This window comes from Lottia gigantea (assembly GCF_000327385.1).
Source record: "Lottia gigantea unplaced genomic scaffold LOTGIsca_92, whole genome shotgun sequence".
Taxonomy (NCBI): domain Eukaryota; kingdom Metazoa; phylum Mollusca; class Gastropoda; family Lottiidae; genus Lottia; species Lottia gigantea.
Window position 1 is genome coordinate 1130549 of NW_008711014.1, and position 18723 is coordinate 1149271.

An 18723-nucleotide genomic window follows, 5' to 3' on the forward strand; every position below is an offset into this window, starting at 1 on the left:
CATGTTCACAAGATACCGATAATCTAAGGTCAGATAGCCTACAAAGGAAAAGTTTTGAGAAAGTGGAAGGTGGGCACATACAGTATGTGATATCTTGATCTTTTCTTTCACAGGTTAGATGTTTACCAAGAAATAGAATATCTTCACACCACTGTCTAAATTCATATTCTATCAATCTCGACTATTAATTGCCAAGAGCTAATTCCGGGCTGTGGTCATAAAATCTTCACCAGACATCTCTCCTTTCTATGTATAACTTTGGGAATAAAAGAAGAGTAACAAATAACCTGCTTAGACCAACTGGTCTTTATTCTAAGAATCAAAGCCTGTTTTAATAATAAAGTTTTATTCAATAACTAATAATATAATGTATAATTATATTGTAAAACTCTAGATAACAAGTTATATAGATAGTAAATAAATATAAATATAGTGATTATTGTCAGACAAAAGACATTTGTGCACATCAGAGACATAAACATTCAGGGGAAGTCCAAGCCACCAGAGCCTGTGGATAGCGTAGAGTTTGTTAGACTCGCCTAAAATATTGTTGGCCGCTGTTTTTGCATTGATATTATCATGATTAGATTTTTAAAAGCTAATTTGAAAAGATAAAGTTATGAATTTTTCTGTTCTCACGTCCTTAGATTGTAAAGTTATATTTTAATAATTATCATATTTATCATCACATACACAAAATAGACAGCTCTTCTGTTTGTTTATGTCCAGATATGCATAAATATCTTGGTTTGACTATAGTATTGCATTATCTATGAAATTTTATTGAGCATAGCCCTTAGCATACCTGTATCACATACTGATTAGATGAACCCATAAGAATATAATATCATATCCCTTGGATAACATTGGTTTAAGCCCAACACTCACAACAAACTTGTCCACAAAAAACACTCCTTTTTATTTCAAGAAACATTTGTTTGAAAATCAAACTTGGTTGAATTGTTGCTAGTCCGTTGTGTGATTTTAATAAAAATGTTTTGCGTCTTCAACCAATCAACATATATCTCATTATGGCTTAAGTAGGGAGTGGAACGGTAGTAATGTGTTTTGATTCCTTCCATATTGAAAAAATCACATTTTAATATCACAACCCAAAAAGAAGGGTCCACTGCTAGAATAATATTCTGTATATAAAATTATATAAGAACTTCCAATGTTATTTTTGTCTGGAACATCAGAATTGTTTACCAAAAGACTGTTCAAATGGATCATTTTGTAAACCTGATAGGAAATCACTAGAAATAAAAAAAAAAACAAGGAATATTACGGAAGAAAAATCATTTACTCCAATAGATAGCAAATGGAAACAGCAAAAAAGCATAGTTGCACACAATCCTGTCTCCTAATGTTCGATAAAATATGAATTTTCGAAGTCAATTTTGGTTTCTCCATTAATGCAAGTGGAGGGAGTTATCTATGTTAAATGAACTAAATCAAATATTTTTTAAAATTGGTTCATTAAAACTCTTTATAACAAATATGAAATAAATTTCAAAATATATAATGTAATTGGCCCACACTTCCTAAACAAGACTATGGTATAGATAGATAGATAGATATTTATTGTATTGTTGGCCCTTTTCCGGCAGCGCACATCATGATACAAGATAATACAAAATAATAAATATTTATTCTTACCCCAGTGGATTATCATCTGATTTATTTTCTAACATCATATTAGGTGAATATCTCTTTACAGATTCTGAAATAAGTGTGCAAAACTTTTAAAATGCTTGGCCTATCAAAAGCTGAACTGGGTATAAATAGTCAGTATGACTATTATGAAAGAGAAAAGCTTTTGCCTAAGGGTATTCTTCTGCCCGACTTTATCTTTCTCTGGCTTTCTAACACTGAAAAACTGTCATTTTCCTATACTAAATGTCTTCTTTATCTTACAAATTTGGGTTTTTTATGTACCAATATATTTGTAGATGACACATTTAAATGTTACCAATGTAGTAGTTGGATTTGATAAAAACAAATCACATTACAAAGTCATCTTACCGTTGAAAATAGATTTAATCTTTCTTTCCCCTTGTTGTTGAGGTTCTTTATGACTTTTACCATCTTGTGACAATAAAGTAGATAATTTTACAGGTTTCTTATCTTTACGAATGTTTTGTGTAGATAGGAAATCACTGTAGGAATCAATCTTATTTTCACGACTTGATTGTGTAGATAGTCTATCACCTGGTGAATCAAATGGACTTATTTTCATTCCAGATAACAGTTCACTTACGCCAGGCTGAAATAAAAGGCGTGTTAACTTTAACTATAACACAAAAATTCAAGAAGTCTTATCAAATTGATGAATTCCAACGCTGAAATCCATAGTCTCTAATTGTGACCTAGACCAGTGCTTCCATAACAGAGTAAAACCTTGTACCAAAATTCAACCAATCAAATTTATCGTATATAGTGTTCAGTTTTGACACTAAAAACAGGCATGCCAAATGTAATCAAGGTACAAAATCTAGAACTGTATTCTTGTATTAGAAAGATATTTAACAAAATCACTAAATTAATAAAGACCAACCTCTCTAACTGGTTTATGAGATTTTTGTACAAGAGTATTAAAGTCTGTTTCCTGCATATATTGTACTGCTGCTTTGAATGTAACCAAACAGTAACTGAAATAAACAATAGATATGTTAAATCAGCTGAAAGTGAAAACAAACTGATTAGAGCTCAAGTTATTTTGTTTCATTTATTTTCTGTTGGTTACTCACTCATAACCTCATCAAGGAGTGGTCCAAATTAACAGGGCTTAGTTCTTCTGTCTTAACATAGATTGATTTTCCACATTGTGATCTGACTAAGCTCAGTTTCCCATATTTGTATCCTTTTTTCTTTCTTGCCATCACTTGGGAAGTGATATGCTTAAATATTTTAATCAACCTATCATTGTACTGAGAAATGAGAATAGAAACTTAAAGGAGACAAACCTGACATCATCCATGTCTTTAAATGTTGAATTCCAGAGAAAATATTCCATATAATATAAATCACTTTCTAGAGTTGTACATTTAGCTCCAGCTATTACTGTCACCTAGATAGAGTAAGTCATACAAATTGTATTTATATTAAGACACTAAATGACTTCTATTTTATGAGCAAACCTGGTAGGATATCAGTACACACTGTCGAATTTATAATAAAAATGCCAAAAAAGATCACATCAATTATCTATGTCATTTATTAAAATAGATTGACAACTTATCTGAAACACATTATGTGCATAGGTTTAAGAGGGTTCACATAGCAAAAGACATTCATGTAGAATATTAAGTACAATTAACTTACCAATAATGGAATAAGATCATCTGAAGTAAGGCATGGTGTATCTAAAATATAGAAATTATAATATCTGCTTTGATGGCATTAGAGAAATTACAATTGAAAGCTATTAACAGGCAATCGATCTCAATGCTGTTAACAACGTCACATTCGATTTTGGCTAAGGTAAAGACCACTTAACACAGTGGTCATTGTAACTGTGCCAATATTGAACTCTTCCAAGATATTATTAATGTGAATGCACTAGTGTCCAAATAACACAAACACAAATGTTGACAAATGGATATTTCCAATGTCTTCATATAAACAAATAGAAACCTCACCTGATTTACTGGTTAAGGGAAAGACATCAATTTTTTGTTTCGTTGAATTAACATGAGCTTCTATTTCCATGGTAATGCTATCCTTTAAGAAACAACATAGAATAGTCATTTTACTGCTGTTTTACTTGTTTCAGATAGTCTAGTGAGCATTTCAAGGCAAACTGACATAAAACCCTAAAGGAAAACAAAAATCAAAATTCAGAGATATTACAAATTTACTTACAATAACTGCTTTCAATGTATTTAATTTTTCTTTCGGTGTATGAAAATCTTTCAATCTGGATAACTCAAATATCTGAAATAAAATCAACATACAGAATAAAATATGCCCAATTGCAGCTGTAGGAAATAATATTTCATTGATATTGAAACTACAGAGCACAGTGGGAGAAAAATTGCAGTTATTATGCTACTTATATCTTCCCTGTTGACGGTCACTTGGTTCTTCTGGAACTTAAACTAAAAACAACAGCCAAGTTGAAGTGAGCACGTGATACAAACCTGTAATTCTATAGGTTGACCTTTAATCTAGCTCACGACAAATTATCAGGAAAAACTGCATACTAGCCAACAAGGCACTTCAAGACCTCTTTTAAAGATGCCAGATATCTCCTGATCACTCCTTATTTTGTCATAGACCGATTCTTTAGTAAGTGTGTGCTGACCTCTAGGGGCAATAACTAAATAGAAACTTACCGCTGTAGGAAGAGGACAAGAGAATTGTTTGGGTATATCAAGTTGAGCTGGAGTTATATTATCTAAATGAAAACATTTGTTATACAGATCTCTATCTTCTTGTGAAAACTTCTCACAAATTGCACTAAATACTTTATTATACACCATTCCTAAAAAATAACTGATATAGAGAACATAGAATTAGTTATACTGGTATCATTTCAATAGTATTTTATAATATTTCAATAACAAGATATAATGCTAACAATATTCCTTGTGATTATGAGACAGGATAGTTTACAATTGAGATGCCATAAATGGAATGCACTGTATGCCTCAGGAGGTATCATACCTTATCAAATTCCATCTTTCTTACAGAGTTAACATAGCTAAAACTGTTATTGTAATATATTTTATTATAATATTACTCTCACCTTTCTACAGCTCCATACAATACATCTTTAAATCTAGGGTCAGAGTGAATCTTCTTCTTTGAACAACTTATACATTTCTACAATAGAAGATAACTAGCTTAAATACAAAAAGCAAGTTGGGAATGAATTGATTTAGAAAGGATAACTCAGTCAGCTGTGTTTTTTATTGTCACCTGCTAGGCTAAAGCTTTTGTTAAGAAAAAGCCCTCGTTCCACACCTCTTTAAAATATAAACTAGCATAATATAAAAAATCCATCTCCTGGGTTATAGAGTATGTATTTATCTCGCTGAGCCAATCTCAGTCCCAACATCCAGACAGTACCAAGTATATACAGAAGGTCCCTCACCTCTGACAAATTAGCCACTATAAATTGAATTCTATCAGCAACATCTTCTAGATAGTCTTTTAATACCATATAATGTTGATTAAAATCACTGATAGCTTTATCTATTTCTTGCAAGACCTGAAATTTACATAACATATTTGATACTTAGTCCCCTATAACTTATTTCTACCGTGTTACACTATCTCATAAAGGGGCAGGTTTTAAAAGTTGACTAACAATAGTGGTAAATTGACTTCATTTGTTGATCATCACCAACAGACAATGTAAAAATCTTTAAGAATTTTGTTTACTTACTTTTGAAAATTCTGTAATGGACTGAAGGAAGCACTTTGATCTGAAAAAAAAAAAATTAAATTCAGAAAGAGTTAAACACTCAGACAACACAATTAAAACAACAACACCATGTTGTGTGGAATAATGGACAGGTTTTCACTCCATTTTTTCAATGATAAATGGTTGATAACTTACTCTGTGAAGGTAGATTTGGGGATTAAAAGATCGTTGATTGGACTTTCTTTGGTGGAAGACAAGGCTGCTCCCTGAAAATACATTGAAAGATTCCTATGATTTACAAAGCTGAGCATTGTTTCAAACATGAGTTGATGGAAAGCCATGGTGGCAAGCTGAGTTTGCTGCTTTCTTTAAATGCAAGAAAAGAATTTAGTTTGTTTTTGAATAGCTCAAAGAGATCAATCCATGTTTCTGAGTAGAATGATACAGTTAGTTTTTAAGATACAGAAAATTTACCCACCGTTGATCTTATCTCAAATGGTTCTTCAACTATAAGTATTTTATATGGTTGATAGTTCTAAAATAAATGAAAGATTATTGAAAAAATTGAATTACAGAAATTTTGAAATGAAACAACAGCTTTCCTTGGTTGTAAAGAGTCAGAATAGATTTTGCTCAAATTATAAGCCAGTGGAAAGTAGACTCTCCCGAGGAGATATTGAGTTGACAATCCAAGTCAAAGACTTAACAATATTCAAATATGTATACCTTATTATAAGCTAATTCTTCACTCAATATCCTTATTGTTTTCTTGTCTTTATACCCTGTAAATAATAATAATATACTAATGTATGTTTTTAACCTGGCCAATCATAACGTTTCCACATGGTTTGTTTTGTAAATATTGATAAAGTGACGTGATTTAAATGGTTGGTTAACTTGACTATCTCATGTGAAGCTATTTAGATTAAGTGCACCATGTCTATCTATTTATTGATAAGAGGTAGAGGTTTAAATGACAATGAATAGCAATATACCTTGTAATAGATGAATAATCTGTCCATTATCTTCTATAGAAACTGTTTGATTATCCGGATTGTATTGACTTATATACTGTCTAAAATACATACAATATTCAGGGCTTGGTATTAATAAGGGATACATACAGTCTTCTAAATAATAACTTTACTAGCTGATTAAAATCAATTTCAGCTAACCCATGTACTACTCATTAAAATCAACGTCTGGACTATTGTCAACTTCAGGAGGTAATTAACATATTGAGGGAAGCTATGCCTGTAGATCTGATGGTTTTGATTTTATCTACATGCATAAGTTTCAATATGTCCTGAAAATAACAATAATCTAAATTTCCAGAACATGTTTTAATTTAATGCTCAAGAACAAGATTTTTCTCTTGGATTTTAATGCTGACAATAGCCATATGTAGCTGAAAATGAGTTCTATCATCTGATAAAGCTTTAAAGAAATTGAATATCCAACTGTCCCATTTAAAATGACATGATGTTTTATGCATTCGGAATTTTATGAAACTTTTATGATAATTCCTACAGATTCTCAAGAAATTGCTACTCTCTGAGTCGAGAGAAAATTTCAGGAATTTGAAAAATATTTCCTGATATTTTCAAAAATGGCGTTTTTGAGAAATTATCAAATAATTTGATCAATTATAAGCTTCTACAAACTGTGATTGGTGTCAGGTTGTGTTAAACATGCTTCACAGTTTCACCACCTGTTTCCTATTTTAGTAAAAACAGTTTCATTCGCATAGGCATTGCCATAAACAGGAATTTCTATGGCAATGGAAAAGAAGCTCTGGTTTAAATGGTGCTTTATCTTTGATTTTAGCCATTTCCTGATATTTGTTTCCTTGTAAATACAAAAATATCTATTTCTAATAAAGTTTTAAGAAAAATTGAAAATGATTCTAACCAAGCTCAAAAGATATTGGCAAATGACTAAACTTACCCTTTGAAATAAGGAGAGGGACGTAAAATATGACTTTCTGAAAGAAAAGATAGAAGAAATATTCATATATCAGAGGTTCCAATATATTTTTTTCTATTTAATTGAAAAAAGTAATGCAATAAAGGGACTGTAAAGAGTTATTTTAAACTTTGTATGCATATCATGTTACAAAAAGCATCTATTTTCAAATTTCAATTTTCAGTCGGAATCTTGAAATTCCAACACTACCAATACTGATGAGAACAATACATATGAGAAGAAAATCATTTTTTTATGCCAATATCCAAATGTGTGACGGAAAAACTTAAAGAAACGGTTAAAATTTTCACACACTAATAAACATATTTGAATAAAAAGATAAACCAATACCTAATAATTTTTGGTTAATAGAAGCACCAACTAAATTAGATTTTTGAGGAACACAAACCAAATAACATTTTTCCTGAGCTTTTTCATATAAATCACTAAATGTTGTCTGAAAAGAAAAGAAAATATAAGTATTTCATCTTATATTGAAATGAAATCAAGTTTGTATTACTATGTATCAGGTATTATCATGTATTACTATGTATCAGGTATTAACATGTATTACTATGTATCAGGTATTAACATGTATTACTATGTATCAGGTATTATCATATATTACTATGTATTAGGTATTATCATGTTTTACTATGTATTAGGTATTATCATGTTTTACTATGTATCAGGTATTATCATGTATTACTATGTATCAGGTATTAACATGTATTACTATGTATCAGGTATTATCATATATTACTATGTATCAGGTATTATCATGTTTTACTATGCATTAGGTATTATCATGTATTACTATGTATCAGGTATTATCATGTATTATTACTGCCCATCATGTATTATTATATATTATTATGTATCATGTATTACTAAGCTTATATATTATTATGTATTATTATGTATTCATGTTTAAATCCATATATTGTACAACTTATCTCTTTCTAATCTAATTAAAATTAGATTTATCTCTCAAAGTCATAGAAACAATAGTTTAAGATGTGTTTCATAGTACATAGAAGTCTTGTATATTGTTTTGTAATGATACTCATCAATCAAAAATGAAAACGAGAATGAGTATTTTCCACATACAAATTATAGGATAAAACTACAACAGTCCTGGAGTCACAGGAGGAAGGACATAATTAACATCTCATTGTGCAGTTTAGCACCTTATTAACACAGAATACCTCCAAACCCTGGACACCGCCATTTCTTTACACAGACACTGTCATTCACTTACACAACTATTCAAGTTGTTAGATGCTTTATGTCACAGTTTGTACTTTCATTGGCACATAACATCAAGGAATACGTCATAAATTTCATCAAACTGTTAGATTGTCAGATAGATAAGAACAGCAAAGAAATCATACAAGTATTCAAGTTTTTATGACCGGAAAGAAGAACACTTCATATTTAGTCATTTCTGCTCAATGGCTATGATATAGTGACATAAACATCAAAATTGTAAAAAGAAATTTCATCAAGTTTTATGACAGAAAAAAAAAGACATTTAATGAATGAGTTACAAAACAACTGTTGACTCATATTTAGTCACCTTTGTTTTAATAGATATGCAAAGTTTGATGGATAATTAGTGACTCTATATAAATTGTGATTCTATATTCATTGTTTGTATTGCAGACGACTTGTAACTTGACAAGAATGTTCATCAAAATTACAGAACTCAAACACTCACAAAACTTGAATGACTTTGTGTGAAGATTGACAAATGTTAAATTGGATATTTGGTGCAAAAGATGAATTGTTGGATTGTGGTATCGCAGTAAATAGTATTATGAAATACATGAAAATACACAAAATATCATGGAAGGTGTCATTTTCCGAATGATTTTGTGAATTTTGAGGTAACTGTCATTATGTTGTTCAAAGGATTTTTTAAAAATAACAATTGATAGATGGAATATGATTATATTGATGACATTCTGTGCGGACATTTAACTTAAAATTTATGTTAAAGAATTTAAACTGAATAGAGAACTATTAAAAGAAATTGGAAATCATCTTCATTCAACCTAAAAAGTTGCAAAAAACAAAAAATGATGGATGAAAGATTTATCACACTTATTCCTGGTTTATTAATTACCATAGCAACATTCTTACTGGGAACAATTGCCAATAGTTACATCATTGTCAAAATTATCCAGAAACCCAAATGCTTTCTCAATTATTCTTTGGAGTTAAATATTTCTTTTCTGGGCTTAGTTGTATGTTTCTTCATTGCCTTGTTGACCATTACAGAAAATGTACTGAGCCTAACAACACCTGCAAAATATCCTGAAATGTGTGGTATCAAGTTGAGTTGTTCATCTGGGCTTCAAGTATCATTAATGGTAAATTTAATGGTCCTTAGCTACAGACGCAGCAAGAAAATACGAACAATCGAATCGAGTCCAAGCAACCAGACGCAGTACGGATTAATTAGCGTGATCGTCTGCTGGTTGATTGGATTAATAATGACTGTAATTTGTCTGGTAATTATCTTTTCACAACCACTTACATCAGACCATGTCTCTCAAGGGTGTGAATTTCTCAACAATTATTCCATTTTTCTCATCAACTGTCTGCTATTTCTAACTTTTTTGATATCTGTTTCCTTCAGTACAATTATAAATATCAAAATAATGAGATTCATAAGAAAACCAGTTGTGTTTCCAATTTCGGCAGTCAACACCAGTGGACTTCAACATCCCAACTCCAACAAGGTTGTTTGTACATCAGTTATACAAACTAAACAACTTATGAACATTCCTGATCAAAGCAGTGTCTTGACTCAACACGGCATTCCAATCTGCAGTATTAAAAAATTGTCCTGTTCGAGTATTTCAGCTTCAAATTTTATGGATTCACAGGCAGGAACTTGTATGGAAAACTCCAACATGATACGTTCCAACTCCATCTTCAGTTCTGCAAAAGAAGACGACAATGAAAGTGACGATGAATCTATTTTTAGTATCAGCAGCAAATCCAACTTATCCAGTCGTTCCTTCGTATCCAATCAAATTCGCCTACATAATGGAATACCATCACAGTTGAACAACACCGTAAAAGTGGAGAACACAAAAATCAAACTTTGTGATGACATTAGCAAACTCACAAATTGCGATTTCAAGCAGAATTATATCTCAACAATTCATTCACCAGTAATATTTTCTGCAGAAGAATTGTTCAACAAAAATAATCAAAATGTCCGATTTGTGTCTGAGAGATTATGCGCACTCTCTTCCCCAAATCCGCGCAGCATGTCTGAATATTCAACATACAATAGCATAGAGGATGAACGAAACATATACCAAAATAACATCCATTGTGAAAAAACTTCCTTCCATAGCAATAGTGATGACAGTGATGTCAATAAAAGTGACGTTGACAGTGATAGTGACACAAGTAGTGAAAGTGATTCAGATGACGTCAGTTTAGGTGACATAGTAGATCATGACCTAAATTGTAGCGAGGGGGATTGTGAAAGCGATCAGCATGATGACTGTTCAGATTGGGAAATGCCAGAGCATAAAAAACAATACATTCTATCACGGCCAAGACTTCAGCCATTGCCAATGAAGAAACGCAATAAAAGGAAATCAAACAATAAAAAAAACTACATGACTGCATCTCATCAACTTCTAGTCTCAAATCAAGAGAGGAGCATTCAATGCTTAAGCCCAGGCACAAATCTCAGTCGCAGAAATGCCATTGTAAATTTCAACTATACTCAATTATCACCAGAAGATCAAAGTCCTATCAGCCCAGAGAATAGAAAAATATTTCCACCTCGTTCAAACTGGAATCAAAATATGAACATGCCTGTTATGTTGACAAGAAGACATAGAATGAAGCGAATTGTTTTTCATAATTTATTATTAGAACTCTTGGTGTTTATTTCGTTCATGATATTACCATATTTAAAAAACATCATATTTTACGACTATACACAGCTCAATGAGATTGTCAAGTCTTTTCTGCACTTAGCAGAAACTTTTAGGTTACTGTTGTTTGCTATCAATCCATTTCTATATATCATTAAAAATAAAAATATCATGAATGATTTATTATGAGCTAGTAAAATACAATATTTTCAAAATATTTATATAAGCTTACCGGTATTATGAATTTATGAATGGGGTGAAAGATGTTTTGTGAATCCAATTACTGTTCAGTTTTGTTATTGTCTAAAAGCAACATTGTATATATATCTTTAAATAAATCCAACATTTAATCAGTCTCTTGTTTCATTTCATACACATTTTTCCTTATCAACGTAAAATTTTAGTGTAAAATAAAGCTTGATTCAAAACATGAACACTGAAAAATCCACTTCATATCTTTGTGGAATAAACAGAAATGATGTTATTAGTTGAAGCTTACAAACAAGCTATATATTGTGTTGATTACTACTATAAGATGGACTGTTCATGTAAGCTTATATCATTAAGCTTATGCATTACATAGATACAATACATTTGGGAAACTTCAGATACCTGTGGCCCAACCTATAAATTTTTCTCACAGAATAGGAACATGAAAAAAAGGTATAATGAGGTTAGAGGAATAACTAAACGGTTGTAAAGTTAATAAATCTAATTACAGACAGGGGTCAAGATTTATAAAGACTAAGACTAAGAGGTACATGCCATGCCAATCTTGATGAGCCATTGCATACATACATTACATATTCAACATATAGGTCTGCTACTGTCAAACACAGAATGAGAGGCAGTAGCAGATAACATTGATTGCATTATATCATGACAGTAACATTGATAAGCAGACATTAAACCATAAAGCCAAAGGAGCTGTGACCCATCTCCACCAGGTAACATGCCTCCGGCTCTCCCCGTACCTTACTCTTAAGCCTATCAATATAGAAATGTTATGCTGGCCTTTAATTAACAAGTGTTGAGTAATTTAAGCATAATTAGCTGTTGTAACTACAAACAGAGTAATCAAATGAGTCATTGAAATTGACAGTTAAGCCTACACATCACACAAATTCACAATGACATTCATTCATTCATCCTGGTAAATTTTTTGACTTTGATCTGAACCTGAGGATCATGATTTCAGTTGATCATTTTCACACAAAAATGAGGGGGAAATGGGTCTCTTTCGAAACTAGGATAATATTGTATAATTATAAAATAAAGGCACCTGTAAGGCTCTAAAAAACGGATTTATATCCAACTCGTCCATGTCATAAGACATCTTTCATTTCAGCTTGAACTTTAAACTTTGAACGTCCTTGACCTTTTCCAGTTAAATATTCTCTAACCAAATTGTCGTTAGATCAAAAAATAAAACAAACTTATTTAGTTTTTAATTTTTAGTTGAAATTATTCTATGAAATTCTGATTTTTAGCAAACATGTAGATTTCAATCAATATGGGCTAAGTCAATTTTTGTAATTTATTGAACATTGTTGGATGGAGATTACCAAAATGGCTTCTCTTTACAAATCTTTTTGATTAAATTTCGAAAAAGATCAAATTTTCCATGTAATTTTATGAAAAAATTGTTTTTTTTCTTTCTCAAACGTGTGTCTGAAAGAGGGTTCAGCATTACAAACCCTAACTTCATTCTCTTTTATGAACCGCGGAGTCGAAAACGTCAGCCACTATCGTTGCCGGCTCATTCATCCAATCTCCATTCATTCATTGTCTTTGCTGAGTGTCAAAGAAATTCAGTCACAGCCATCTAATTGCAAAGCCTATTAGAAGACAGCTTAGCTTTGATCTTAAAAAGGGCCAGAGTGCCACAATCTTAAATGGGGCCAATAGAGACTGTATAGGCCTAGTAGAGTAGGGTAGGGTAGCCTAATAAAAGATGAACTATCATTATTCATCACAGCTTCTAATATTCCAGTTAGTGGCGCAAAGGAAATTGCATCTGGCCTGAAAATCTAGCACATTGTTGAATTGAACTCTAGGTGCTTATGTGTACACTGAAATCTTAATAAATTTCAACGCTTTATAATTTTTTCAGAATGTTAATTAGCTAAACACAGCTAAAAATGGCCACAAAGAGACCAGCGCCGGCAGAAGATGCTGGTAGTTCTGGGGCCTCTGCTTCTAAAAAGCAGTCGCTGTCAAGATTAGAACCACTGAAACTTGGTTCAATATGCTCATTGGTACGTAGAAATTGACTTTTTTGTTAAGGTCACTTGCTGAATACGTAAAATGTATTTGAAATTAAATCCAGCATGTAGAAAACTTGTTTAAAGGTTAGAATTTTCATGTAAGCAATAGTCAGTTTGAGATGTATAAAGAGTAAGTTCAAGCTTGCAACAGATTTTCTTTGTTGTTGAAGAACTTAATTGTTAGTTTCATTTTGCCAACTTATGTGTTTCATCTGTTATTAGGAAGAGCTAGATATGAAAGTTTTACACTTTCAAAATAAGAAACTAGGTGAAAGAATAGAACAGAGAAAGAAGGCTGAAGGTGAATTAAAGAAGAGAATTGAACAGTTAGAGAACAGACAGAGAACAGATGATAAAGTTTTAATGATAGTCAATAGATATTGGAATCAGGTAAGTCTACAGTCAAGTTAAAATTTGTCATCTTTTTTGCTGGTTTCAAGCTTTCCTACAGTCACAGACTGTGCGACAAAGTAAACTGGTTGTTCCCTTAAAAACTTGGCCTTTTAAAATTAATCCAGTAAGTTCCAGGGTATAAAGTAGTGTATAAAACTATGAAATTGATTATCCAATGCTTCGATTTTAGCTTGATGAAGATGTACGAGTTTTGTTACAAAGATTAGATGCTGAAACAGCTGATGAAGATGAAACTAAGAGTAAGGATTTTTTCTTTTAAACCCCCTGTAAATTCATGGCATGGTGCATATACCAGTGTAATGGCATATATTGGTGCAAAATGGTGGGCTGTTAACATCATTTCACATTTTCTTGATTCCATAATGCACTTCCTTTAAAGGCTTTTCTTACATCAATGTCATCTCTATAAATTTCCTATACCTCCTTCAATAACCTGCTTGCATTATTTTACTATTATAAATCTAGATGAAAGCAGTGAAACTTCATCATTTCTAACTCTACTATCAACATGGGATAAACAAGAACTAGAAGATAAGTTAAGCCAGAGAGTCGAGTTTTCTAAACGAGCTATCAGTAAATTATTACAAGCTGTAGATCACTTGTTACAAAGGAATGACAAGCTACATTCTGGTATTGTTGATAAAGTAGAGAAAGATAGACAAGAGTTATTAAGTAATACAATTAAAGCTGCCACGTCTGGAGAAGAGGAGAAAAAAGAGGAGGAAGAAAAGAAAGGTAGGGCACTGAAAAACACAAGATTTTCAGATTGATATATTGTTAACTGGCACTGTAGCGCATGTTGAAGTTTACAGCTTTGGTAGTGGATCGCCTTCAGCCTTCTTATATTGTTTGATACAATAGGTACTTGAAACTTTTTTCATAATTTTATTTATACTGTAAAAACGAAAAGTTGATAAACCTTGAAAACTACCATAATGGCTCAAATTCAATCTTAACTTTTCTGGCTGGATCATTCTTTAATATCATGAATAGCTATTCACCCACGTCTTTCATGTCATGCCTGGAGTCACGTCTGGAGTGATCCATGAAACCTAAACTACTCAATTTATGTTTTATTGTGAGGTGACTATTAACAGTATGGCTGGACATGTTTGCCAAGTGATTTTTCTTTATTTTTTTTTTTTTATTAAAGATGAAGAAAAGAAGGATGAAGAAAAAGATGAGAAAACAGAAGAAAAAGATGAAGAGGAAGAGAGACGGAAAGAATTTGAATTATTGGTGAAAGAAGAATTGACTGAAGTCAGACGTGAAAATAAACAACTTCATAATCTGGTGACACAATTACATCAACGTCATCATGAACATACTCTTAAGGTAAGACCAATTTTACATCAGAAATGACTGAAGCTGAGGTGACTCAGTGAGTTGAATGCTCACTTACCTAGAGGACCTAGATCTTTTCCTAGCAAAGGAAGTTCGAATTATAAAGTAAGTTGATATATCTGCACTGGCTAAATTTCCTTCATTCCCCTGTATGTGCTCTAGATGGCACAGAAAATTGCTGAATTAATGATTCTGATGATTGTAATAAATTTTTCAAAAGAAATCAGTTGGTAGCAAGGTGGATTGACGTCTACTAGACGATTTGGTGCCTTGGGTTTGAATCCTCAAGGTTAGAAAAATTCTAAAAATCTGTCAGGTGTTGACTTTCAACCCCCATCTCCTATTTGATTTATTGTAGATATCTGAAATGCAAGATAAAATCACAGCTTCCGAGACAGAAATAGCTGAGTTTAAAAATAAAGTAGATGATTTAGAGTATGAATATGAGAAGGCTGGTCAGAGAGCTGAGAAGTTAGACAGACATCTTGCGGATGCTCTACAGAAACTGACGTATTATGAAGAAACTGGTGTGACTGTTGAAGGTGTTAAAGTGGGTGCAGGAGGAATGGTGTCAAATAAAAAGGTAGGTTTGAACTTTGAAAGGGTATGAAATCAATGTTATGTAATGTCACATGTTATCGATTGTTTAACAAACAGGTATATCATTTGATGATAAATGAGCTATATTTTCTCTTTCTTAAGGAATTAAAAATGGAACAAGCATCCTGTAACGAAATTATCAGCTAAAGATTTTTTTATTTTATAGTTTTGTACTTTCGGAAATTATAAAGGCTAAAAGGGTTTTAACCTCACTTCATGATAAAGTCTATGTTTTATTAGTGTATGTTTTTTTATTTAAAAGTTAGATGAGATATTTGCTGAATTAGAAGAACAGAAAGAGTTAGCTGGTAACAGATTAACAGAACTAGAAAAACTCAGTAAAGATCATCAAGAAGCAATGATAGAAATAGAAAAACTTAAATTAGATGTAAGATTTCATTTTGATTAACTGTGTGGGGCTTTTCTTAAATCTTTATCATTTGAGACATTCTGTTCAATGATATAAATTTTGTGTTTGTTTTTCATGGAATCTCTGGGATGACAAACCAAAACTTTCATATGCCCTGGGTTCCACTTTTATTTGTCTGTTCTCCCATTTTTGCCAGTGACATTTAACTTTGATTTTGGTGTGAAGTTAAGACTTGTGTTTTTATTTCTTATTTTAGCTTCAACACCTACCAGAGAATATTATAATAGATACAACAGAGTATAAATGTATGCAGTCTCAATTCTCTGTACTGTATAATGAATATCTACAGATGAAAAATCAGCTGGAAGAAACAAAAGGCATTGTTACAAGTAATAAAAACGCTCATCTTCGACAAATAGAACAAATGGAGGTAGGGGAAATTTTTAAATAACATTGAAAGATTATTTGGTAGGCTTATCAGATGACAATTTAAGGAATCCTCTGTACTTTTTTGCCAAGTGACAAACTGGCAAAGGGTTCATGATAAGTATGAAGTTATAACAGCACTTATGTACATTGTGTGTAATGAATATTATTATGAGGAAATTTTTTAAATTTGAAATTGATTTGAAGTTGAAGTCTTATTGAGATATGAAATTACCCAGTAGGACATATGGTTCTGTTAATAACTCGATTGATTCCATACAGATCGATGAGTTGACCAATCAGAAGAAACTACGATCTGAAATGATCCAATTAGAAGATCTGTTTGCTCAAGTTAGAAAGGAGTATGAAATGCTACGTATTGAGTTTGAACAGACATTAGCTACCAATGAACAGACAGGTAAAAAATATGGAGAGTTTACCTTTAATCAGATGTCATAGTTTTAAAAATTGTTTTGATAAAATGTTGTTTTGGATTTCGGATTTCTGGATTGTTAGTTGGTTAATTTAACCAGTTTTGGTTGTTCAAATTCAAACTGTTGGCAATATTTGAGCAAGGATATTTGTTGAAGCAATAGATGTGCTTGTTTAAATTGTAATTTCTACTTTTGAAGTTTTGAATGAATAAGAACTATATAATTGATGATAATGTGATATTTTTTTAGCAACTATTAACCGAGAAATGAGAAATCTGATACAGAGTTTACAAAACCATAATCAACAGTTAAAGATGGAGAGTGGTAGATATAAACGTAGGCTGAAGGAAGCTCAAGTTGAAATCAATAAAGTAAGTAGCTGAGAGGACATGAATTGGAGTTTTACTATCTATTTTTATGTGACCTATTTGGCTAATAAAACTGAAATTACACAATCAAGCGTGTCATGAGGGAAAATTTGCTGGGACAGGAGTCAAACAACAGTTTTTCCAGCATCCAGCATCATTTTGAGGAAGATAGCTAAAAACATCATTGAGTTGAGACATTGGGATCGCTTGATTGATGAATTCTGCATGTTTGGAATTCAGGGAATCATCTAGACGTTAACAAATCAAGTTTGTAAATGGTTAAGAACGTTTTCCATGTGTGCCAAAAAAAGTAATTGCAGATAGAATTCATAATGACGGATAAAAAAATAGATGAGAAAATAACCCCTTCTGTATCAATCAATTGGGGGCAGAATTTGAACTGACTGAACCTGTTCAGAACTGACCAATCAAGAGCCACCTATATTTACATGCACTGGTTATGTAGTGTATGACAACAGCAACAATAGTAGTCTGAAGTAAAGTTATTTAATATGTCTCTTTGTGATATTTTACAGTTAAAAGCTGATAACACTGGTGGATCATGTGCTTCTTCAACATCCTCTTCAGTATCATCTGAGATGAAAATAGAACTGAAAGATGAAAGTGAAAGTAAAGCTAGTGCTACTAGTAAACCAATAGTTATAGAACCTGATGTTATCATCATTAAGAAAGAAGAAGAAGAAGCTATGGAAGAGAATAGAGATAAGGGAAAATCAGAAACCGAGATTATTAAAGATCTTAGATCTCAACTCAAGTAAGTCTTAAATTATCAGTCATTGGTCTTAACTGCATACAAATAAGACAGGGAAGTGCTGTAATCCTTAGACTTTCGACTTAGCAAGAGTCACTCATTACAACAGGATGTGTACAGTTGTCTTGGCAAAATGTCAGTCATTGCACGCTGCATAGCATTGCTCATGTTCATTTGCATAATCTAGAGTAGAGGGATGCAATACTCTATTATATTTTGTCTGTTAATTAGCCCACATGGTGCAGAAAAGTTTGTGGTAAAACTCCATTCATTTCATTCTGTCTTTTAATTTGTTTGAAGAATTATATGAAATAGGTGTAGAAAAGTTTTTCTCAAAAGTAATTTTAATTTTAGTTCAAATCAAATAATTTTTGAATCCTATTTTCTAGGAAAGCACAAGACAGTCAGAAAGAACTAAAGTTATTATTAGATATGTATAAAAGTGCTCCTAAAGAACAGAGGGACAAAGTTCAGGTATGTGGTC

The 18723-nt window shown here is 31.8% G+C and overlaps 2 protein-coding genes across 2 annotated transcripts; one reads left to right on the forward strand and one right to left on the reverse strand.

The window, feature by feature from the left end:
- Window positions 1-1195: 1195 nt before the first annotated feature.
- Window positions 1196-12583, reverse strand: LOTGIDRAFT_237017 (hypothetical protein; the record flags this gene model as incomplete). The annotated part of the gene is made up of 19 exons (XM_009068673.1): window positions 1196-1256; window positions 1660-1723; window positions 2026-2266; window positions 2558-2651; window positions 2967-3070; window positions 3325-3365; window positions 3642-3723; window positions 3865-3936; window positions 4338-4497; window positions 4751-4827; window positions 5099-5215; window positions 5393-5432; window positions 5567-5637; window positions 5850-5906; window positions 6098-6153; window positions 6367-6446; window positions 7319-7355; window positions 7688-7793; window positions 12527-12583. The coding sequence occupies 19 exons, from the start codon at window positions 12578-12580 to the stop codon at window positions 1196-1198; spliced, it is 1614 nt and encodes a 537-aa protein (XP_009066921.1).
- A 225-nt stretch (window positions 12584-12808) lies between these two features.
- Window positions 12809-16669, forward strand: LOTGIDRAFT_237018 (hypothetical protein; the record flags this gene model as incomplete). The annotated part of the gene is made up of 9 exons (XM_009068674.1): window positions 12809-12870; window positions 13358-13502; window positions 13734-13901; window positions 14095-14164; window positions 14391-14660; window positions 15079-15260; window positions 15628-15852; window positions 16132-16257; window positions 16496-16669. Coding segments are annotated over exons 2-9 (1332 nt in total), but the record flags the coding sequence as incomplete, so codon positions are not given.
- Between the last annotated feature and the right edge of the window lie 2054 nt (window positions 16670-18723).